Consider the following 24,121-nt stretch of genomic DNA (forward strand, 5'->3'; position numbering starts at 1 on the left):
ATGCACCTGAGCCAGTGCCCCGCCCTCTGCCTGATTTGCCTCCGGCGGGTGGGGCCACACTCTGTGCCTCCCACCTCCTCACCCTCCCCAATCCAGGAGCCCAGCGCCCTGGGGCCATTTCATTCACTGCCCAGGAAGGGGGTGCATAAACCACGTGACGTGGTAACCCCCGCAGCCCGGGGGCCCATTTCTGGTGCTGCTTTGCGGAGGGGGGTGGTGTCATCAGAACGTGGCGCCTCACCACGCCCTCGGGTCTGTCTGACGTCGGCGGCCAGGAGCCTCCCGAGCTCTGCAGACACGAGCCAGATCCCGCAGGTGCAGCCGGGCTCCGGGGACCCCCGCGCCGCCGTGGAAACGCCCTCCCCGCGGGGCGGGCCGCGGAGTCATCATTGCCCACTCCCGGCTCCATCCTTCCACCTCCGCACCCAGCCCAGCGCTGCCGGCCGGAAATGACGGCAAACGGGGGCGGGCGCTGACGTGAAGGTCCCCGCCGCTCCCCGCCGGAGCCCGCCTCCGGGCCCTGAGGGCTGTGGGCGGCCTCGGACACTACATCCCGCGTTGGGGTCAAAGAATCAGGCCCCCAGGCCGGCAGGGGACACCTCCCTCCCTGTCCCCTGTCCCCAGACGCGGTGGACCAGGAGCTGCGCACACGTGGTACCCACGGCTTTGCCCCATCACGGAGGTCAGCTGGTGTCCAGCTCCCTCCCAGATCTGCAGTCCTAGCGGGGGAGGGGGGCAGCAGGAGACTCCCTGTGTCTATCACAATCCTTGCAGTTCAAACCCTAAGGCCTGTGGTCAGCAGGGTCCCCTTGGGGCGCAGAGCTGCAGGTGGCCACCCACCTCCGTTCCCAGAGTTCATGCAGGCACGTGCTCCCGGTTAGGCCAGCACCTTCAGGTCACTTTCTACCCCGAGGCTCTATTCCTGGCCCTCTGGGGAGGACTGTGTAGGGACGCCCCAAGTCACAGCTCAGGGTTCAGCCACTGGGCTGCAGGAAGAGAGATCAGTGGAGAAACCCCAGGACCTCTGGGCGCTGCAGGCTGCCTGGGCTCCCCCGTCCCCACCAAACCTCCATTGCAGCCCTTGGCCCCACCACCTGACTCCTCCCAGGACAGGAACCCCGGCTGGCACGTGGCAAGTTCTCAGTGAGAAACAGACAGATGTTTGAGAACCAATGTCCCAACCCCAGTGGCTGGTTCCCCACGGCCAGCCCCCAGCCTCTTTATCCCTTTGCCCTGGGTCCAGTCCGTCTACCCCTCCTGAAACTCTCCCTAAAGAACTAAAAGCAGAATCTGAGAAACTTGGCCAGGATGTGTCACTCCTATTGGCGAAGGTGGAGTGCACGTGGCCCCTCCTCTGGTCATCTGAGCCAGAACCCGGGACGTCAGCTTCATGTAACTCCCCCATAAGCACCTGCTATGCACAGGGCCCAGAGCTAGGTGCTAAGGATGCCGGGACCCAGGCAGACCCCGGTCCTGCAATTGTGATGGCTGGGAATGGGAGACTCAGGAGAGACTTTCAGGAGAAGCCCCACGGAAGAGAAGGGGACAGCTACACGGAAGGGTGTTCCGGCGGCGGAAGGAACCACCCTTACAGAGATCCCCAGCAAAGGGGCGGGGGGCGGGGCTCAGACTTTGCAGCAACTCACAGTGGGGCAGCTGCTGCAGGTGGGAGGCGATGGGGCCGGCAACGGTGGGGCCGATGGCAGTGGGAGAAGGTAGAAAGGTCCCCTGCGTGAGCTGGGACCTGCTTTTGGACTGACGTGGGGGTGACGCTGGGCTTCTTGGCTTGAGCTCTCTGGAGCGGACCTGGGGAGCAGGGGCAGGAGAGAGGGTCAGGTGTGGGGGAGGGGGAGCCTGGAGAGCAGAATCGCCCACAACGTGGCTGTTTCACAGCCAGGTCCTTGGTTCCGCCTTCTGTGGAGAGGTGAGGTCTAGGTCCTTCCCCCTTGAACTTGTGCCTATTATAACGGACAGAGCACAATGGAAGTGACTTTCTCTGTTACTTCCCAGGCTAGGTACTTCCACGGCTGTGCAGTTTACCCCTGGTTCTCTGGAAGACCCCCTTTCCATGGGCATTCTTTGGTGTCTGGTCCCTAGAGACCAGGGCCCTAGCTGCAGGAGGCCAGGACACAGGGCAAGGTCACATGTTCACATTTCTGTCTTGAGCGCCAGCTGAGCCCAGATTCTGGGTCCATCCAACCCAGGCACCAGGCGTGAAGAAGCCTCCAGGTGGTTCCTGACCCTGGCTGTTCCCAGTTCAGCACGGCCCCAGCCATTCTGGTCTTCTCTGCTGGGTCCTGTTTGCTTGGCTGAATGTAATAAAACAGTTACCGTGGGAGGTTGTTATACAGCCGCAGTACCTGGCACACACATCATATTGGCATCCACTTTTAAGAATCCACCCTGCAGGGGTCGGGCTGTGGCACAGCAGGTGAAGCCAGCCCCTTCAACACCGGCATCCCCCATGGACGCTGGTCCGTGTCCCAGCTGCTGCACTTCCGATTCAGCTTCCTGCTAGTGTCCCGGGAAAGCAGCAGAAGATGGCCCAAGTGCTTGGGTCCCTGCTACCCACGTGGGAGACCCAGATGAAGCTCCTGCCTCCTGGCTTCAGCCTGGCCCAGTACTGGCTGCTGCAGCCATCTGGAGGGAGTGAACCAGCGGATGGATGATCTCTCTCTCTCTCTCTCTCTCTCCCCCTCTCTCTCTCTCCCTCTCCCTCTCTCCCTCTCTCCCTCTCTCCCTTTCTTCCCTCTCTCTGTAACTCTGACTTTCAAATAAAAATAAATCTTTTTTAAAAAGAATGCACCTGCACCCTTCCTCCCATCCCACCTGTGGCTGCCAGGGATGGAGCCTCCCAGCCTCACCTCCCAGCGGCTGCCCTGGTTCCTAAGTCTTTATCTCTCTTGCAGCAGCTAGGATGACTTAATGGCAGCTGGTGACATCACTGTGGCTTCAAAGGCTCTTTATTGCTGGCAGAATCAGATGAGAGCTTCTTATCAGGATGCGAACAGCCCTTTATGGTCTGCTCCCAGGGCTTTATCTCCTTTCATTCCAGCTAGGTGTTTCTGCTCCCTGGAGGAGCCAAATGCTCTGTGCTTTCGGGGCTTCCTTCTCTCTGCTAACTGGATTCTGGGGATTTTCTTTTTAAAATTGTATTTATTTGAGAAGCAGCAAGCCAGAGAGAGACAGACAGACAGACACCCGAAAGAAGGCTTCCCATCTACTGGTTCACTTCACAAATGGCCACAACAGCCAGGGCTGGGCCAGGAGCCGGGAACTCAGTCCGGGTTGCCCGCGTGGGTGGTGGCAGGAACCCAATTACCGGAGCAGATGTTGGAAATTTTCATATGCCCTTCCTGGTCTCTTTGCGTCTTCCCAGCTCTGCTCCACGCCCTGGCAGGCTGCCTGGCTCTCTGCTTTCTGTGTATGCAGCACCGGGAAGTGGAGGCAGGAGAAGGGTGGCGGCGGGGTCTCTGTTCCCCAGCCCCATCCCTTCCCGACCTGGGGAGGCCGCAGCTCCAGAGCCCCTCCTGCAGCTGGGCACTCTCTCTCTCTGGGTTCTGGCCACTTTTCCTCCCTTTGCCAGGACTCCCAGCTGCTGCTAGCCCCAGATAACCTCACGGTAAATCCCCCCTTGACAAGTTGCTTTGGGTGTGTGTTATTCTCAGCCATTCTCCAAGCCTCAGCCCTGCCTCCTCTGCTCTCTTGAGTCTTTTCCCTGGACAGATGTTCACTCCTGACCCCAGAACTCTCTGCTGCCTGTATTATTTGTTTGAAAGTCAATTAGAGAGAGAGAGAGTGAGAGTGAGAGTGAGAGTGAGTGAGCGAGAAAGATTGGGCTTCCATCTGTTGGTTCACTCCCCCCAATGCCACAATGGCCTGGCTGAATCCAGGAGCATCTTCCAGGTCTCTCACGTGGGTACACAGGCCTAAGCACTTGGGCCATCTTCTACTGCTTTCCCAGACCATTAGCAGGGAGCTGCATGGGAAGTGGAGCAGCTGGGACTCGAACTGGCACCTATACGGGACACTGGCCTCATGGGCGGCGGCTTTACCCACTATGCCACAGCGCCAGCCCTGCTGCTGGTGTGTCTGCCTCGGTTTTGCCTTTGCAGCAGAATCCCTTGCGCCTTGAACCTCCCTCAGCAGGTGCTAAGGAAATGTGTGCTGGATGATTGATGGTTGAATTCAGGAAGAAGTCTCCAGGGATGACCATGGAGGCACGGCCCGTGAGTCTTCCTTGTGCGCTGTGCATAAAGGGAGGGTGTGACTGGTTTCTGTGGGAGAAATCGTAGCTAGGAACCTTCCAGTCTGCAAACTGGCCAGGGATACGTGTCTTTGTTAAGTGTTCAAAAGCTCTGTTTTATTTACTAATAATATTTTTCTGTAGACCGATTGTGTCTTAAAAATGTTTATTACTGAGGTTGGTGTGTGGTGCTGTGGGTTGGGCTTCGAGGTGGGACACCTGCATCTCCCATTGGCATCCTGGAGGCTCTGCACCTCCAGTTCTGTTTCCTGCCAATGCCCCTGGCGTTAGCTGACCCAAGTGCTTGGGTTCCTGCCACCCACGTGGGAGACCCGGATGGAGGTCCTGGCTCCTGGCTTCAGCCTGGCCCAGCGGTGGCTGTTGTGGCCATTTGGGAAGTGAACCACCAGATGGAAGATGTCTTTCTCTCTCTGTACCTACCTCTGTCTTTTAACTTCTTTTATAAATGCTCGCTAAAAGCATTTTGACAATGCATAAACGTAGATAGAATAGTGTGATATTTTTTGTTGTTGTTGAAAGACAGTTACAGAGAGAGATAGAGATAGAGAGAGAGAGAGAGAGAGAGAGAGAGGTTTTCCTATCTGCTGGTTCATTTCCCAAATGGTTACAAAAACTGGGGTTGGGCTAGACTGAAACCAGGAGCCAGGAACTCCATCCTGGTCTCCCATATGGGTAACAGGGGCCCAAGAACTTGGGACATCCTCCACTGCTTTTCCCAGACTATTAGCAAGGAGTTGGATAGGAAGTGGAGCAGCCGGGACATGAACTAATGTTATATGGGATGCTGGTGTCACAGGAAGTGGCTTTACCTGCTACACCACAATGCTGGCCCCCATGTATTTAACTTTTTAAGGTGCTGTCAGACTGTTTTCCAAAGATGCATTTTTTTTGACAGGCAGAGTTAGTGAGAGAGAAATAGACAGAGAGAAAGGTCTTCCTTCCATTGGTTCACTCCCCTAATGGCCACCACGGCCCGTGCTGTGCTGATCCGAAGCCAGGAGCCAGGTGCTTCCTCCCAGTATCCCATGTGGGTGCAGGGACCCAAACACTTGGGCCATCCTCCACTGTCTTCCTGGGCCACAGCAGAGAGCTGGACTGGAAGAGGAGCAACCGGGACTAGTACCTGGTGCCCCAACTGGGACTAGAACCCGGGGTGCTGGCACCACAGGCGGAGGATTAGCCTAGTGAGCCACGGCACCGGCCCCAAAGATGCATTTCTACCAGCAATGTGGGAGAGCCCCAGCTGCTCCTCATTCTCATCAGCATTTTGTGTGTCAGGGTCTTCCTGGGTTTGTGGTCATTCTTCTGGGTTGTATAGTATTATGCTATTGTGGTTTCATCTTGCATGTCTCTAATGATTACAATTCAGTGTTTTCAGTGTCACTCTGGCATGGATGGGGGTTGAGTGATTTGTAGAACAGACTGGATTTTTTTTAAAATGCCAAATAAAGGCACTATTCATTCATTATCTTGGCTAGATTAGAAAAGCCATGGGGCCTGCCAAGAATTTTGCCCATGGTGGGAACAGCCCACCTCTGGAGAAAGGAGGGGGCTATTCTATGATTGAGACTTGTGTCTTCTTCTCAGGTGAAACTGTGGACTCCCCACACCTCCCCCTCCCCCATCCCCTTTCCCATGCCCGCCCCCCGCCTCCACACCTGCTGTGCCCTGCCTGTAGGCCACACTGTGGCTGCCTCACTGGAGCACCCCTCATTTTCCCCAGCAGAGTTCCTTGTAAGCTAAATGACACCTCCCTTTGAAGCGTCTGGGAGCTCCAGAAGCTTCCAGAAATAGCATGCAAGCTGACATGGAGAAAACACAACCTGCGTTGGAGCCTGACTTGGTTTGCTCCTTGGGGTTTGTTCCTTCGCAGCTGGGTGGCTTTGGGCAAGTCCGTGAACTGCAGCACGCCTCAGCTTCTCCAAGGGTAACATGGGGGCGATAAAGCCCACCCCAGCGGAGGATGCTCCTCCTCTTCTCAGCGGTCTACCTCTGGGAAAGGCACGCTCCGAGCCTACACCTTTCCTTCTTTCCTGGCTATTCGCTCTTCAAGGGCAGGCTATGGGATTATGCCACCTGTTCCAGCCCCCGGCCCCCGCCCCCATCCCTGGCCTCGCTCACACCGTTCCTCTCGTGCAGCCTGGGAGTCGCTTTCCAGGAGCGGGGACATTAGTCAGCGCCTCCTTTCCCCGGAACCGAGGGCTGAGCCTGGAGCTGCCTGGACACGTGGGTTTGACAGGTCAGAAAAAGGGGAACCCAGAGAGCGGATTCTCCTGGGAAGAAAGAATGGGGAGGGCGGTTGAAAAGGAGGAGACTCGGATGGAGTGGGCCGGCTGGGCAAATGTGGGCCCCGAGCGGGGAGGGGGCCTGGGACGAGACGCTGGGGGGACTTGGGGACCTGGGGACCGGGTGGCAATGGGAGACGTGGGGCGGGGACAACGTTCCAGCGCAGAGGGAAGCGCGCACGCACACCCTGGAGATGAGAAGGACGCGCAGCCTGGGGCGGCGTGGGTTCCATTCACGACCTCGGGCGCCATTGGAAGCCGGAGCGGCAGGTGCAGAGGGCGGAGTCGCGCGGGGGCGGGGCAATCGGGGCGGGGCCTCCGGGGGCGGGGCCGACGCCCGGCGGGCGGGCGGAGTTCGCGGCTCGGCTCCTGCCAGAGCGGCGGGGGCCGCGGAGCCGGAGCCGGAGCCGGAGCCGGAGCTGGAGCCGGAGCCGGGGCCGGGGCTGGGGCTGGAGTCCGGGCGGAGGTCGGGTCGGTGCGGGCTCCGGCGACATGGGGTCTGCCGACTCCAAGCTGAACTTCCGGAAGGCAGTGATCCAGCTCACCACCAAGACGCAGGTGCGCCGGGGCCCCAGCCTCCTATTCCACCTGCCGGGCTGGGGGCTGGGCAGGGCGGGGGGCCTCGCGAACTTGGCTCGCCCCGAGATGAGACCAGCACGGGCAGGGAGGGTGACGTGGAGACCAGCGCCGGAGCTGGATCCCTCGGCTTGCGCCTCGGGGCTCCATCCCTGGCCCTGGCCCCCCCATCCCCCAGCCTCCGCTCCCAGGAACACTCCTCTCCCCCCAGGCGCTGCTGCCACTCTGGGCTGACGTGTGCCTACCCCTCCTGGCGGCAACGCAGCTGAGCGCCCCCTGCCCCGCCCCCCGGCTTGCATCTCAGCCTTCCCCCGCCCCCATCCCCCTGTCCGCCGCCAGGCTCCCCTTCCAGCCCCTAGGTGCCCACGGTCCCCGACGCACAGCCCCGGCTGACTCAATGCAAACAAAGCCTGGCCGGGAAAACAGCTGGTGCGCGGCGGCGGGGCCTCGCTGGGCCTCGCCGCAGATGCCTGGGGCCATGGAAGGCCCAGGTTTTCCTGAGGACGCAGAGAGGCAGCCTGGTGACGGGACTTGTCCCCAGGCCTGGGGGGCCCATCTTCCAAGCTGGTGGCCCCAAGGGTGGGGGGCTTCCCCCCCCCCCGAGGCCTGGTGTGGGCATGGTGAGGGTTGCTGGTTGGGAGATGGGGACCCTCAGGGTTGTCTGTGGTCTGCTGACGAGGGACCTGGGGCACCTTCTACGTGGTCCGTGCTTGCATGCAGTCCCCAAGTGCCACCGTGGCCACCTCCCTGCCCATCCCTTCTCTCTTGGCAACGTGAGCCAGGCTGCTCCAGCCACGCAGGTGCACAGCTCTGACTTCCCGGGTCCCTACTCGCACAGAGGACCTCCCTCCCCCAGGTCTCTCTCACCAGCCAGTTGGGCACAGCCCCAGAGGCCAGACCCCACCGTATGCCCTCGTCCCCACCCTGGGAAGGTCAGGTGCCCAGCGGTGGAGAGCAGAGCTCCAGTGATGGAGACCGGGCCTGTGTCTCTCCGGTGCCCCACGGCTCCTGCCTGGTGCTGGAGCTGGGCTTTCTTAGGATGGGGCATTGGGGGCTGTGGGTGGCAGAGAAGGTGGCGCCGGGCCGGTCCCTCAATGTGGGGCGGCAGGCCGAGGAGGAAGGGAGAGAGGGAAGGAGGGAGGGAGGCTCCCGTGTTTACCTACCTGGGGAGGAAACACCTTGTGGTTTCAGAAGGCGTTGTGGACCCAGCAGCCGGAGCCCTTTGCCAGCCCTTCCACCCCCACCCCCATCCCAAAGCATCTGCGGTGGCCTGGGTTCCTACTTGCTCAACAGGGCCCCCCAAAAATATACCGAGTCCCCTGGGAGGTTCCCTGGAGGCGCTTCACCCCCAGCTGGGGACCGTGAAGAGGCCGCAGACCAGCCTGGGCCTCATTCCAGAGAACACTGGGATCCTGCAGGTGGGAGGCGCCCCGGGGCGTGGGGGGCCGGAGGGAGGGACCCTTAGTAGCTGAAGTCTGGGACCCTGGATAGTGACCTCAAGTGTGAGGACCGGAGTCCAGATGACCAACTCAGGCCTCGGCACCTGGCGTCCGCAGGGGACCCAGGCCTGCGGTCCCCAGGGCGACCTCTGGTTCCAGGCCCTCGGGGCAGCACACAGTGGTCACAGTGGCCAGGCCCTGGCCGCAGCCGCTCGGCCTTCCCTACCTTCCTGCCCTGTATCCTGTTTTCTTCCTGTCCCATCGCGTCCAACCCTGGGCCGGGCCTGACCCTCCTGCGAGGGTCTGTCTGTTTCCTGGCCCTCTCCCAGGCCGAGTGGGGCCCTCCCCCCGATCCCATTTGTTTGGAAATTCCCTGCTGCAGGCAGAGGGTGCGTGTTCACATGTGTGCACATGTGTGTGTCTGGCACACGGTGCTGACACAGTCTTTCAGAACAGGCTGGAGCAACGCTTGTCCTTTCCCTGGTTGCCCCAGCTCCAGAAGAGAGTTGTCAACGTGTACAGCCGGTGCCCAGCCTGAGCAGCGGCCTGGCCAAGCCAGGTTAACAACACTTGGTCCCCCCCACCCCCAGGTAGCTCCGTTCCCGTGCTCTTAGCCACCTCCAGCAAAACTGCTTCTTTGCAAGAAACTTGCTTGGGTTTTCGGAGTGTGCTTGGGACCCCGGGGTCCCTGGCTAATGCCTGCAGCATCAGGCCAGCCTGGCATCGTCAGGAATGGTCACCAAGCCCCAGCGCGGCCGAGAGAGGGGGCCAACGTTCTGCTCTGAAGCTCACAGCCTGAGGCTGGGACCCTTCCTCTGCTCCCCACTGGCCCACCCGGGGCCTCTCAAGTCCTATCAAAAACTCTCCCCTCATCTCAGCTGGTGCTTGCCTAACTAGGTCAGAGGTCATGTCCACCTGGTGCTCAGTCGAGTTGCTGCCCCTTTAAAGGGTGGTGGGATGCAGCAGATGGGTGGAGCTCTGAGAGTTGCCTGGGATGTCCCTCCCCCCCATCCTGGCCCCAGGCCACCTGGGCTTGGGGTGCTGTACCCCTGCACTGGTGCGTGGCAGGCCGTCCCGGAGAGGGCACGAGGGCCAGCACCCCCAGCCCAGGGCCCCTCCTTTGGCCTTTGTTCTCTCCCCCAGTGAACTGGCTCTACCAGTTCTCCGATTGAGCAGCCCTCGTGCCAGGCCTGTCCTGAGGCCACAAGTTAACCTGCAGCTCCTGCAGGTGGGGTGGGGTATGCCTGGCCCTGACTTCAGAGTCCCCCCCGCCCCCGCCATGCACAGTCCTGCCCAGTTGTCAGGCTGAAGTGGGCTCCAGGACCGATGGCAGCTCCAGCAGAACAAACATTGGCTGACGCTCTGCCATACGCCTCACCTGCCGGGGCGGGGAGGGAGGGGGGCCTCCGGGCAGGTGCACCTGCACCTGTGGGATGGGAGGGCGGGGCTTGAGGCTCCCAGGTGGAAGCAAGCCTGTCAGTCCAGGGCTTTGGGAAACTTGGAAGAACCTTCAGATAACAGAAGTTAAAATTTTATTTTACTATAAAAGTTATTTGAAAGGCAGAGTGACAGAGGGAGACATGGAGAGAGAATGAAATCTCTCATCCACCAATTTATTCACCAAATGGCAGCAATGGCCAGGGCTGGGCCAGGCCAGGAGTCTGGAATATTCTATCTGTGTCTCCCATGTGGCTGCAGGGACCCAAGGACTTGGCCTGTCTTCTGCTGCTTTCCCAGGCCATAGCAGAGAACTGGATGGGAAGCAGAGCAGCAGGGCCTCAGAGTACCCAGGCCTCAAACTGGTGCTCTGGTAGGAGATGCCAGTGTCATAGGTGGTGGCCTAACCTGTTATGTGTTGTCTCTAATAGAATTTCTTTCTTTCTTTCTTTTTTTTTTTTTTTTTTGACAGGCAGAGTAGATAGAGAGAGAGAGAGAGAGAAAGGTCTTCCTTTGCCGTTGGTTCATCCTCCAATGGCCGCCACGGCCGGCGTGCTGCGGCCGGCGCATCGCACTGATCCGAAGGCAGGAGCCAGGTGCTTCTCCTGGTCTCCCATGGGGTGCAGGGCCCAAGGACCTGGACCATCCTCCACTGCACTCCCGGGCCACAGCAGAGAGCTGGCCTGGAAGAGGGGCAGCCGGGACTAGAACCCTGTGTGCCAGCACCGCAAGGCAGAGGATTAGCCTATTGAGCCACGGCGCTGGCCTAATAGAATTTCTTGAGACTTGTTTTTAGCGGCTGGTGCTGTGGTGGCATCCCATGTGAGCACCAGTTCGAGTCCCTGCTGCTCCACTTCTGATCCAGCTCTCCACTGTGGCCTGGGGAAACAGTAGAGGATGGTCCAGGTGCTTGGGCGCCTGCACCCGCATGGGGGACCCAGAGGAAGCTCCTGGCTCCTTGCTTTGGATTGGCCCAGCTCCAGTCATTGCAGCCATTTGGGGAGTGAACCAGCGGGTGGAGAGTCTTTCTCTCTCTGCTCTCTATAACTCTACTCCCCAAATAAATAATCTTTTTAAAAATTGTCTTTAAACAGAGCGTGTGTATGGACAGACAGAGGATATGAGTGATGCCTTTGAAGTGTAGACGTGGGGGAGCAGGACCCTCAGGCTTCATAGCTCCAGGAGTTCAGAGGAGGGAGAAGGCTGTGTTGAATGGGACAATCCGGGAAGGCTCCTTGCAGGAGGTGACATTCAAAGGAGACTCACAGGGACAGCCTGCGGGAGGGCATGTGTGCCTGGGATTCCTCGGCCCCTCAACAGATGAACATCAAAAGGAAAAAAGTAGCAATATGTGCCCACAGAAAAATATAAAAATCACCCAGAGAGATTGTTGCTGTTAACATTTGGTTCATTTCGTCTGGACTTTAAGTTATAATTGTAACAAAAACTGCTCATCCCATAGGTGCTTTTCTGCTTTGTCTTATTCTTTTTTCATAGAAGGTTGCTCCACGAGCCTTTTCCATTTGTAAGTATTCTTTGAAACCTGGTTTTGACGGCTGCATAATATTCCATTGCATGAGCTTTCGCCAGTTGTTGGAAACTCAAATTGATTCCACATTTCTGGTTTTTTTTTGTTTTTTTTTTTTTTTTTTTTGGACAGGCAGAGTGGATAGTGAGAGAGAAAGACAGAGAGAAAGGTCTTCCTTTTTGCCATTGGTTCACCCTCCAATGGCCGCTGCGGCCGACACATGGTGCTGATCCGAAGCCAGGAGCCAGGTGCTTCTCCTGATCTCCCACGCGGGTGCAGGGCCCAAGCACTTGGGCCATCCTCCACTGCCTTCCTGGGCCACAGCAGAGAGCTGGCCTGGAAGAGGGGCAACCGGGCCAGAATCTGGCGCCCTGACCGGGACTAGAGCCTGATGTGCCGGCGCCGCAAGGCGGAGGATTAGCCTGTTAAGCCACGGCGCCTGCCCAGATTTCTGTTTTGATCAGCAATGAGCCTCATGTACGCGCCTCAGGAGAGAGTTCTGGAAGTCCTTCTACAATGCACACGCGGTGCCTTGGTGGACCGCGTGGCCCTCTGCACGCGTGATTTCAGACACGCTTCCTCTGAGCACCTGTGGGATCTTGAAATGTGTCATTGGAAGGGGGCTAGGCTGGGAGGAGGGGCAAAGAGAAGAGGTAGCAGGTCTCGCCCTGGAGCTAGAAAGCGCAGGTGTGTATGTGCAAGGCGTGCTGGATTCAAGTGTGTTGGCCTGAGGTTTGGACTTGACCCAGCAGGAGGTAGGGAGCCCCCTACAGGCCTTTGCGTGAAGGGCAGTGCCTTTGATGCTGTGCTCGGGTGCCCGGGTTGGCGCCGCGCAGTGGCAGGAGCCTTGAACTGCAGCGCAGGGCCGTGGGGAGAGGAGCGCGTGGGTGCTGGAGAATCCACCGGACTGGGCGGCTGGTGGGCGGACCGAGGCTGGAAATGGAGACTGGAAATGGAGCACACGTCCCTGTGGTCATCTTCCGCTGGGGACAGGGTGCCGCCTTGGGCTGGGTTCCTGGACACTTGACCTCGCAGTGTGGCCTGGAGACGTGTCCTGGGATGTGTCCACCGCTAGCTGTGCCAGAGGCCGGGGACTTTGCCAGAACCACGCAGGCCCTCTGGGGACCGGCCCCGACGACGCACACAGAATGTCCCTTGCCTGAGTGCTGGCCAAGGCTGCTGGTGGCTGAGGACACCCCCACCCCGTGGCAGCAGCATCTTGCACAGAGCTGGAGTGGAGGAGGGGCCGTTGGCTTCCCTCTTGGGGTCTCTGTGGACCACATGTTGGGTTAACTGCGGTGCCACTGGCAAGGGATCACATGACTCTGGATCTGGGTCCCCCCGCAGCCTGTGGAAGCCACCGATGACGCCTTCTGGGACCAGTTCTGGGCAGACACGGCCACCTCCGTGCAGGATGTGTTTGCTCTGGTGCCGGCGGCCGAGATCCGTGCCGTGCGGGAGGAGTCGCCCTCCAACCTGGCCACTCTGTGCTACAAGGTAAGGGCCGCCTGCACCCTTGCTGCCGCCCCAACCTCCCCACAGTGCTCAGCCCCGTGGGAGAGGACCAACATCAGGACCCCCCCACAGTGGTCCCCAGGCTCCGCCCAGCACCCCCACCCCCAGCTGTTCTCTCCCCGGCCAGTGCCCTTTCTGGAGCCTCCTCCAGGTCAGCCCGTAGATCAACTCGCTGAGTTCAGCACCATTTTTCAGATGGGAAGACAGAGGCCCACACAGGTGCAGGGTCCGAGCTGGGTGCTGGCTTGCCCTGGTCTTGGTTCTCTGCCGGGTGTGGCCTCTGCCTGCAGCCTGGGTGCCCGCCCTGCCCCCCCCCCCCGATCCAGCACACCCCTTTGCCCCTGCCGTCCCGACAGGCCGTGGAGAAGCTGGTGCAGGGGGCCGAGAGCGGCTGCCACTCAGAGAAGGAGAGACAGATCGTACTCAATTGCAGCCGGCTGCTCACCCGCGTGCTGCCCTATGTCTTCGAGGACCCCGACTGGAGGGGCTTCTTCTGGTCCACAGTGCCCGGGGCGGGGCGCGGAGGGGTCCGTGGCCTGGCCGGGGGGGTCTGGCGGGAGGCAGAGTGGGTGGGGCATCTTCTGGGATTTGGAAGTGCAGGGGTGGGGTGGGTGGGCTCAGCCCTTCCTCTCCCTGGGGGTCTCTGATCAGCTGGGGGAGGTGGGGTGTGCTCTCTCTCCCAGGTCCACTGCCTGGGTTTATCCCCAGGAAGGACCTGGGGGTGTGACCCAGTGGGGAGGGACCTGGCTGGTCCCGGCCCCACTCCCAGCTATGCCCCCCACCTGCCCTGGGGAGTTGGGGCCACCAGGAATCCACTGCCTCCCCACTCCCCCAGTCCCGGGGCCACCTCTCCTTGGCCGGCCGCCACCGAGACGGCAGCTGTGTCCCCAGCAGGGTGAGGAGGATGATGAGAACGCCAGGCCCCTGGCTGAGTCCCTGCTCCTGGCCATCGCTGACCTGCTCTTCTGCCCGGACTTCACGGTGCAGAGCCACCGCAGGAGCACTGTGGTGAGAGCCCCCCCCCCCCCCCCCGCCCAGGGCCCGGCGGGTCCACATTCCCTCGGGCAGGGTGTGGCGGGGGCCGGGGTGCCTGGGAGGGCTGGCCTGCCTGGCACGCACTGCCCCGGGGTTGGGGGGTGGCTGGCACCGCTGGAGAGGGGCCAGCTGGTGCCCGGCCCTGCCCGCGGCCTCCGGTGCCTGGGCACAGGCACCCATTGTTTTCGCCTCCCGCGGCAGGTGGGGGTGCGGGACTGAGACAGAGGCCCGGCCCTCCTACTTCCTGTGGTGCCCGGGACTGGACCCTGAGTGGTCTATGCCACCACGCCCATCCGGCCCCCTGCCGCCCCTCCCTCCCCGTCTGAAACCGGGTTGAGGGAGATGCAGAGCTAGGAACCTTCGGGAAGTCTGAGAACATTCATGGCTCCCTGGGCATCCAGGACCTGGGGTGTTTTGGGGTCTGTGTTGCAGAAAGCGGGGGTCCCTGCCCCCGGGACTGGCGGGGCTCTATCCCACGCCACTCAGCTCCCCTGTCCCCACCCCCAGGACTCGGCAGAGGATGTCCACTCTCTAGACAGCTGTGAATACATCTGGGAGGCCGGCGTGGGCTTCGCTCATTCCCCACAGCCCAACTACATCCACGACATGAACCGGTGAGCTGGGCCCAGGCCCCCGCCGAGCTGGACCCCAGGCCGGGCCCCTGCACAGCTCAGAGACCCAACCTCAGCATTCCGGGATAAACAGTGACCACTGCTTCCCGTGGGGCTGGCTGGGATGCCTGGTGGGCAGGGCGCTCCCGGAGGGGGGTGGGATCCTAAGACCCCCTCCCCCCCAAGGATGGAGCTGCTGAAACTGTTGCTGACTTGCTTCTCCGAGGCCATGTACCTGCCCCCAGCTCCGGAGAGCGGCAGCACCAACCCATGGGTTCAGTTCTTTTGTTCCACGGAGAACAGGTGAGAGGCCCCGGTCTTTTCTTCGCATTCTTTCTGTTCCCCCAACTCAGCGGAGACCCGGCGCCCACCCTGCAAGTCTCATCTGAGGGGAGGTACTGCCCCCTGGTGGTGACGGCCTGTAACATGCCAGACACACCTCATTCCTGTGCTGTCAGTCTCTCCTTGGAGTCCCCTGGCCAGAACCTGGGGGCCCCCGGGGTGACCCATGCCTGGGTCCTCCCTCTAGAGCTGCGTTAATAGAAATATGTTGCAGACTACATGTGAAATTTCACATTCAAAAAACTGAGAAAGAAACAGGTAAAGTTAATGTTACTAATATATTTCATCTACCCCAAATATCAGCATTTAGCGCGCCATCAGTGTAGAATTCATGTTCCTCTTTCCTCATCCGTACGATGAGCGGCCTGAACCCCGGTGTCCCACAAACCTGAGCTGAGTCCTGCAGCAGCGGGCGCCGGCAGTGGTGCTGAGCCCAGGCCCCGCCCCCAGGGCCGAGCCCGCCTACTCCTGGGTCTCCAGCCCCGGGAGAGTGGCCGCCCCAGGAGCCTGCGGTGCGCAGCCCTGGTTTCCTGCAGAGCCCTGCACAATGGACCATCCTGTGTCCGTGAATCCGTTCTGCCCTTGGCCCAGATCCGAGCTGGAAACAGGCGTGGATGAGCCAGGGTCTGCCCCGCTCAGGAAAGGGCAGGCTCATGGCTCTGCTCCCCAGCTCCGGGCTGTGGGCCTGGGCAGGGCCTGTGTGGCATGGGCGGGGCCTGCATCCCATCTCTGCAGCCCGGTGCTCCTCTCCCTGCAGACACGCCCTGCCCCTCTTCACCTCCCTGCTCAACACCGTGTGTGCCTATGACCCTGTGGGCTACGGGATCCCCTACAACCACCTGCTCTTCTCCGACTACCGGGAGCCCCTGGTGGAGGAGGCCGCCCAGGTGCTCATCGTCACCTTGGACCATGACAGCGCCACGAGCGCCAGCCCCACCGTGGACGGCACCACCACGGGCACCGCCATGGATGACGCTGACGTAAGGACGGGCAGAGGGGGCGGCCGGCGACACCCATGGGGCTCCTCTACCCTTGGGAGGGGCGCGGCTGCAGCCACGGTGGGGTGGGGGAGGGGTGCGGGCACTTGCTCACCAGCAGCCTCCACCCTTGGCAGCCCCCAGGGCCCGAGAACCTGTTTGTGAACTACCTGTCCCGCATCCACCGTGAGGAGGTGAGCGCAGCACCCCCACAGGGCCATGGGGGATGCCAGTGAGACAGGTGTAGGGGTGAGGGGACCCCTGGCCCCTGCGTGAAGGGGCTGTGGTCTCTGTGGCCGTGGCAGGACTGGGAGATATGGTTCAAATGGACAAAGTGCTGACAGTTTCAGGGGGTAGCCTGGGGCGCTTCCGGGAGGAGGCAGCTCCTCTTCCATCCATCTTGGAGGTGGTGGTGGGGGGAGTGACAGTGCAGGTAGCAGAGCAGGGCCCAGCCCAGGGGCGCTCAGTGGACACCAGGGCTTGGAGCCCAGGAGGCTGCTCCTCACAGGTGATGGGGAGTGGGGGAGGCGGAGGGCGGGAGTCCAGGTGGGCAGGGCAGGGTTCAGGGTGGGGCAGCCCCAGGGGAGTGTGTGGTCTGAGGCCCTGGGGAGGGGGAGGGGGAGGCCCTCCAGACTCAGCGTCCCAGGGCGAGACTGCCCGGGCACAGCCACTGCCGATGTGACGTCCTGGCGCCGATGTGACATCCTGGCGCCGGCGGGGGCCGGGGGAGACCTTCGTGGGGCCGGCCTGGACAGGTGCCCTGCTCTGCCCTCCCTCTCAGGACTTGCAGTTCATCCTCAGGGGCATAGCCCGGCTGCTGTCCAACCCCCTGCTGCAGACCTACCTGCCCAACTCCACCAAGAAGATCCAGTTCCACCAGGAGCTGCTGGTCCTCTTCTGGAAGCTCTGTGACGTCAACAAGGTGGGGGCGGGCGATGGCAGGGCCCGCCCAGGTGGTCCAGGCTGGGGGCTGGGCAATCACAGGGACCGCTCAGGTGGTCCAGGCTGGGGGCGGGGCGATGGCGGGGGTGGGGGGGTGGGGGGGTGGGGCAGGTGGTCCAGGCTGGGGGTGGGGTGATGGCAGGGGCTGTCCAGGTGGTCCAGGCTGGGGGCGGTGGCAGGGACCACCCCAGGCAGCCATGATGCCGACAGGGTGGGTGGGGGCGGGGCAGCTGCCCTCCCTGACTCCGTCCCCCCGCCCCCCACCCCCCAGAAATTCCTCTTCTTCGTCCTGAAGAGCAGCGACGTGCTGGACGTGCTGGCCCCCGTCCTCTACTTCCTCAACGATGCCCGGGCGGACCAGTGTAAGGCGCGGGCGTGGGGGGTGGGGGCGCTCTGCCCGGCCCCCTCCCTGTGCTCCCCCGTGACCCCTGCTGTGCCGCAGCTCGCGTGGGCCTCATGCACATCGGGGTCTTCATCCTGCTGCTGCTGAGCGGGGAGCGGAACTTCGGGGTGCGGCTGAACAAGCCCTACTCGGGGCGCGTGCCCATGGACATCCCGGTCTTCACGGGCACGCACGCCGACCTGCTCATCGTGGTGAGGAGTCGCCGGGCCAGCCCCGGGCGGTGGGGGGCCTGGGGGCCGCAGGGGCCCCACGGCTGCCCTCTCCCTCCCCGCACAGGTGTTCCACAAGATCATCACCAGCGGCCACCAGCGGCTGCAGCCCCTCTTCGACTGCCTGCTCACCATCGTGGTCAACGGTAGGGGCCCCGGGCGCCGGCTTTCCCCGTGCCCACCACCAGAGGGCGCCAGGCCACAGGCAGCCCGGCCCGGGGCTCCGGTTCAAGCCCATGTCCTGGAAACAGGAGGGGAGGGGCACTTCAACAAATGAAATTGAAAGATAAGCAGATTATGGTGCAAGACAAAACGGGAAATCCATCTAAAAAGTCCATGGGAAACTCATATTACGAAAAAGCTACGCACGGGTTTCAAATTTCTGCACCACCACCAAAATACTATCTTTTGATCCCATTTTTCCCCAACGTTTTCGAGGTCCCCTTGGCGCACGCCGCCAGTGGCCGGGTTAAAAACGATCATGATGGGAAGGTGACAAACACGGCCTAGTTTACCCTCCTATCCTGTCATCTGAACTGGTGGTCGATATAAACCTGACCAGCGAGACGGCTCCTGGCTTCCACACTGCTGGCTTGTCTGTGGTCTGGGTGGGAGGCCTGGAACGCCGCCCGTCTGCCCTGTTCACTCACTGGCTTTCTCTTAAATATCAACTGGGCACCTGCTCGGTGTTCCCGGCTCTGACAACGTGGAAAGAAAGCCCAGCTGTGTGCCATTTCATCTCCCCCCACCCCACACAGCTGTGCAGAAAACCACGCGCATGCACACACACACGCCCTGAAGGCATAAACCCATCTAATGACAGGGAACCTTCTAGAAGGACCTAAAGGGCCCGAGTTTGTGTCGCCTCCATCACTTTGTGCCCCGGGAGCTTTGGCCAAGCTTAGAACCTCTCCCGAGCCTCGGCTCCCCATCTGTAGAGTGGAAATCGTCCTTTCTCCCTCCTGGGCTGGGGGGACCAGAGAGAGAGGAGAGGCCCGCGGCTTGGTCCACAGTGCAGTCATCCACACGGCTGGCGCCCAGCTGCCTCCGAGGGCTCTGTGTGCACTTGGCCTTCCAGGCTCCGCAGGGGCTCCGCAGGCAGGTGCTGGCTGGTGGGGGGGGGGGGTGGACCAGGCATGAGCTGGCCCCTCCTCTGCAGTGTCGCCCTACCTCAAGAGCCTGTCCATGGTGACTGCCAACAAGCTGCTGCACCTGCTGGAGGCCTTCTCCACCACCTGGTTCCTCTTCTCCGCCGCCCAGAACCACCACCTGGTCTTCTTCCTGCTGGAGGTCTTCAACAACATCATCCAGTACCAGTTTGATGGTGAGGCGCGGTGTGGCTCTGCCTGGAGTCTACCAGGCAGGGGACTCCTACCTGAGTGGGACACCAACCCTGCCCTGGCCTCGGATGTGGACCAGGGGGCTCCCACCTGAGTGGGGCACTGACCCGGACCTGGCCTCGGGTGTGGACCAGGGGGCTCCCACCTGAGCAGGGTGCTGACCGGACCTGGCCTCGGGTGTGGGCCAGGGGGCTCCCACCTGAGTGGGGCGCCGACCCTGCCCTGGCCTTGGGTGTGGACCAGGGGGCTCCCACCTGAGGGGGGCGCTGACCCGGACCTGGCCTCGGATGTGGACCAGGGGGCTCCCACCTGAGGGGGGCGCTGACCCGGACCTGGCCTCGGATGTGGACCAGGGGGCTCCCACCTGAGCGGGGCACTGACTCGGACCTGGCCTCGGGTGTGGACCAGGGGGCTCCCACCTGAGCGGGGCACTGACTCGGACCTGGCCTCGGGTGTGGACCAGGGGGCTCCCACCTGAGCGGGGTGCTGACCGGACCTGGCCTCGGGTGTGGACCAGGGGGCTCCCACCTGAGTGGGGTGCTGACCGGACCTGGCCTCGGGTGTGGACCAGGGGGCTCCCACCTGAGTGGGGTGCCGACCCTACCCTGGCCTCAGGTGTGGACCAGGGGGCTCCCACCTGAGCAGGGTGCTGACCGGACCTGGCCTCAGGTGTGGACCAGGGGTCTCCCACCTGAGCGGGACACCGATTGGACCTGGCCTCTGAGCCATCTGCCCCCTAGTTCATTCATTCAGTGTGCATTTATTGAGCACCTGTGGTATACTTGGATGCGGGGAATACAGCAGGGGACAAACATGGTTCCTGCACCATGGACCTCAGGGAGGGGGAGGCGTTCAAGCCGGTCACCCTGAACCCGATGAGCAGGGACTCCGGGGCGGACAGAGCCTGCTGGGTGTCACAGCAGCGGTGGTGCGCGGTGTCACAGACGCCCAAGTGCTGGGTACAGAGCCAGGCCTTGCTGCTCATGTCCTCTGTGCCGTGGGCGCAGCGCTCAACCTCTCTGCACCCCAGCTTCCTCATCTCTAGGGCGGCCATGACCGTGTGACTGAGAGTCTCAACCTCAGAGGGAGTTAATAGGCCGAACCCAGATATCCCGGAAACATTTAGCACAGTACCTGGTATCTTAATGCTTAGCAAGTTCCAAAGTAAAAATAAAAATTTGCCCTGATCTGAGGGATGGAGTAGGATGAAGAAGCATTATAAAGGGGAGGGACGGCATGTGCAAAGGCCCTGGGGTAGGGGCCTCTGAAAGCAGAACAGTGTGGTCTGAGGCAGGACCAGAGAGGTGCTGGGGGCATGGGAGGCCCCGGAAGTGCTTTGTCTCTTCCTCTGGAGCTGTGGAGCCTGGTGGGGAGGACAGGGGACAGACACAAGCTGTGTGGTCCTCTGGCCTCCTCCTTGGCTGTGTGTGGACAGTGATGTTGGGTCAGCCCCACTTTGCCAGGTGTTCTCTTGGGGGAGCTGGGTTGTGAGGGTCTCCTAGCAACTGGGAGAGGTGTGTGGGGAACTCCAGCCGGAGGGTGTCCCATAGCCACAGCTGGCACACACAGCCGCCACCAGCCTGCCCTGGCCCACGCTCTTGGGTTCCCTGTCCCAGCTGCTACTCCTGACCTCCAGGAAGCCTGCCCAGATTGTGTGTGAGTGCACATGCATGTGTGTGTGTGCACGTGTGTGCAGGTGTGTGCACACGTGTGAGGGTGCAGGCCCTCTGAGGCCAGGCGTGCTCCCCGCCGCAGGCAACTCCAACCTGGTCTACGCCATCATCCGCAAGCGCAGCGTCTTCCACCAGCTGGCCAACCTGCCCACCGACCTGCCCGCCATCCACAAGGCCCTGCAGCGGCGCCGGCGCCCGCCCGAGCCCTTGTCCCGTGCCGGCTCGCAGGAGGGCGCCTCCATGGAGGGCTCCCGGCCCGCGGCCCCCGCGGAGCCAGGCACTCTCAAGGCCAGCCTGGTGGCCACCCCAGGTTGGGCTCTGGCGGGTGGGAAGGGGGCTGTGGGCTGTGGCACAGCTGGGGGCCGGGCATGGGCCCGCGCAGCCCCCATCCCTGGCAAAGGGCACAGCCTGGCTGGGAAGAGGGGAGGGGTGGGAAGGAGGGACTGACTGGGAAGGGCTTGGGAGAGGTGGGGACGCTTCTGGGACGATGGCGGAAGGAGCCAGGTCAGAGGGGCAGGCGGCGGAGGTCCTCACTCAGCCTGTGCCCCCTCCCCCCACCCCAGGCATCGACAAGCTGACGGAGAAGTCGCAAGTGTCGGAGGACGGCACGCTGCGGTCCTTGGAGCCTGAGCCCCAGCCGAGCGCCATGGATGGCAGCCCCGGCGAGGGGGTGGGTGACGGGGACACCCGGGGCAGCCCCTTCTTCCTTGGCCCCTGCAGCGTGGGCTGGGCCAGGGCACCCAGCCGCACTGACCGCTGTCCCAGAGGGGCCCTCATGGGCACCTCCCTTGTTTATTAGCGTGGCAAGACCTTGGCCTTCAGCCTCTCCATCCGTCATCAACCTTATCTGGCGCCGGCCTTTACCCGGCTGCCCTGTCAGCCCCTGGCCCTAAACCTGTCACCCGGCTGGGCTGGGCTGGGCTGGACCCAGGGCCTGGGGCAAAGTGTGCTGGGCTGGGCTCTTGCCCCCTCACCCCTGCAGTGGAGGTCAGTGGAGAGCACGCACCACCCACCCCCACCCTGACCCCCTTCCCCTCTCCTCCCTCCCTGGGTTCCAGGAGCCTGGCCAGGCCTGGAGGGAGCAGCGGCGACCGTCTAGCGCGTCAGCCAGTGATCAGTGGAGCCCGACGCCAGAGTGGGTGAGGACCCCACCCTGGAGGAGCCGGGGGTCGGGGACTGGGCAGACGGCATGGAGGCGGGGCTGGGTCAGGGCCCCCTGGCTCTAGAACTGGGGATAGGAATGTGTCCAAATCAGAGGGCCTGGGCCCGATCCATGGTGCTGCACGCGTGACCTCCGCACTGTGTGCCAGGGATCCCCGGCTGGACTAAGTCCCAGGGGCCCACGGTGCTGGCTTCCTGCACCCATCAGCCGCTGAGTGGCTCCCCCTCCCAGCGCACTGCCTGGGCCGACTCTGCTGTAGGGAGGCTGGACGGGGACAGCAGCCTGGGCGGGGCAGCTGCCCTCCCCATTCCAAACAGTCACTGTGCACGGGCCCGCTGGCCGCCCGGCCCCCAGCTCCAGGGCCTGGACAAGCGTGCGGCCTCGGGGTGCCCGAGGCCTGTCCTGAGTTCCCGGGGGACCACTCCCGCGGCCCCAGCAGCCTTGGCGCCCGCAGGTGCTGTCCTGGAAGTCCAAGCTGCCGCTGCAGACCATCATGAGGCTGCTGCAGGTGCTGGTGCCCCAGGTGGAGAAGATCTGCATAGACAAGTGAGCCGCAGGGCCGCCGCGGGCGGGGGTGGCCCCTTCCGGGGGTGGCCCCGGAAGGGGATCATGGGCTCCCCCGGTGAGCATGCTGGAGTGTGCCTCTCACCTGCAGGGGCCTGACGGACGAATCGGAGATCCTGCGGTTCCTGCAACACGGCACCCTGGTGGGGCTGCTGCCCGTGCCCCACCCCATCCTCATCCGCAAGTACCAGGCCAACTCGGGCACCGCCATGTGGTTCCGCACCTACATGTGGGGCGTCATCTACCTGAGGTGGGCCCCGTGGTGCAGGCCGGCTGCCGTCCCGGTGGCAGCGGTGGGGGGGGGGGGGGCTGGGCTCTACTCGAGGGCTTGCCCCGTCCCGCTGGCTGGGGCCCCGGGATTCCTGTGGAGACGATCAGCGGGGTCTGGGCCGTCGAGGGTGGGCTTTGCGGTTGGCTGGCTGCTCCCCACGCCCCGGCACCTGGTGACACCCACGCCCTCCGCAGGAACGTGGACCCCCCCGTCTGGTACGACACCGACGTGAAGCTGTTTGAGATCCAGCGGGTGTGAGGACAGAGTCTGCAGGGGCTGGGCCGGGGGTGGCCGGGGTGGGTGCCCTGGTCCCCGATGCTCCCCGAGAGGGCCGTTCTGGGGTTTGGATGGCCACCATCAGGGCGGCTGCGGGCAGAGGGGCTGAATTGGCCTCGGAGGCACCCTGGGGGCTGGGGACCGTGGCGACCAGCTCCGGCCCCTTCCCCACATCGACTCCCAAGGCTCCCATCTCCAGGGCTATAGGACCCACCCAGGGGTCCCCTCTGAAGACCTCTGTCTGCCCCTGTGCTACCCACCCCAGAAGCCACTGTGCCCTAGTGGGGCTGTGCAGGACGGGGCCTGGGCAGGTGAGGGGCACTTCCCAGTCTGAAGCTGCCCATGCCAGGCCTGCTGTGTGCCTGTGCCCAGCAGGCGGAGAACCGTGTGGCCGGACTGCCCACCAGGGACCTGGGGGGGACTCCGCGTGATGGATGGGCTTGGAGGGTGGCATGGAGGGTCTCCTGTTTTCTCCTGGGTCCGTGGGTGTAGCCTGGCTCCTTCTTATCCAGGGAACCAGGTCGGCGGGCAGCTGTCCAGTCGGTCATGGCTGCTCCCTGCCTTGCTGGGGGGCCCGGCACCCTCCGTGCTCCCTGGCTCCGGCCTCTAGGGCCCCCTCCACCCTGTGTCAGTGCAATCTTTGCTCCTTACAATCGGTCCCTTTAACAATAAAACCTCCCTCTCCACGCTGTCTCCATGCTGCATGGGGAGAGCACCCCACAGCCAGGGCCCCCAGGGCCCCCAGTGCGAGGTCGGGGCCAGCATTGGGTATTTTCTAGGGTGGGAGGGCAGGTGGGGCTCCTCACCTAGGGTTTGGGCCTCTGGGCTGTGGGCACTTCGAGAAAGGCCCACTCAGGAGAGACTGAGGGGCCTCAGCTCCCTGCATGGCCCCCAGCGTCTCTGCTGCCTGGGGCAGCCACCGAGCAGCGTGGGGGACCCTGGGGAGTGTCCCTGTGCCTGCCAGTGCCTCGCTTCCTGGGCGAGGGCCCGGGGGCGGGCAGGCCCTCACCTGTAGGGCCAGGGCGGCCAGAGCCGGCTGTTTGCACTGGGCTCAGGGAGAAGGATGGGCTCCTTGTGTCACCTCCTGCTCCCCCCCGCGGCTCTGAGAAGCAGGCCAGCTTGGGGACCGGTCAGCCAGAGGCCCCAGGCCCCGTGGGGAGCCAGCTGCAGATGCTCACCGGGCTCTGTCCTAGGGAGAGGGGGCCAGCACGGGTCGGGTGGGGGACAGCCAAGCCCCCGATCTCCCACTTCCTCTCATGCATTGGGCAA

General features: G+C 62.6%; 1 protein-coding gene across 2 annotated transcripts; it reads left to right on the plus strand.

Moving 5' to 3' along the window:
* The first annotated feature begins 6,948 nt into the window (after positions 1-6,948).
* On the plus strand, positions 6,949-23,531 carry HID1 (HID1 domain containing). 2 transcript variants are annotated; one of them, XM_062174936.1, is made up of 19 exons: positions 6,949-7,110; positions 12,880-13,029; positions 13,404-13,574; positions 13,939-14,055; positions 14,590-14,696; positions 14,880-14,996; positions 15,793-16,015; positions 16,150-16,206; positions 16,794-16,934; positions 17,226-17,316; positions 17,397-17,548; positions 17,634-17,712; positions 18,726-18,890; positions 20,662-20,889; positions 21,143-21,249; positions 21,638-21,718; positions 22,196-22,287; positions 22,397-22,555; positions 22,771-23,531. In XM_062174936.1, the coding sequence occupies exons 1-19, from the start codon at positions 7,045-7,047 to the stop codon at positions 22,832-22,834; spliced, it is 2,367 nt and encodes a 788-aa protein (XP_062030920.1). In that variant the 5' UTR covers positions 6,949-7,044; the 3' UTR covers positions 22,835-23,531. The 2 variants fall into 2 exon arrangements, with proteins under 2 accessions (XP_062030920.1, XP_062030921.1); XM_062174937.1 differs by having other exon boundaries at positions 13,942-14,055.
* Positions 23,532-24,121: the final 590 nt, after the last annotated feature.

Source organism: Lepus europaeus, chromosome 18 (genome assembly GCF_033115175.1).
Source record: "Lepus europaeus isolate LE1 chromosome 18, mLepTim1.pri, whole genome shotgun sequence".
NCBI lineage: Eukaryota > Metazoa > Chordata > Mammalia > Lagomorpha > Leporidae > Lepus > Lepus europaeus.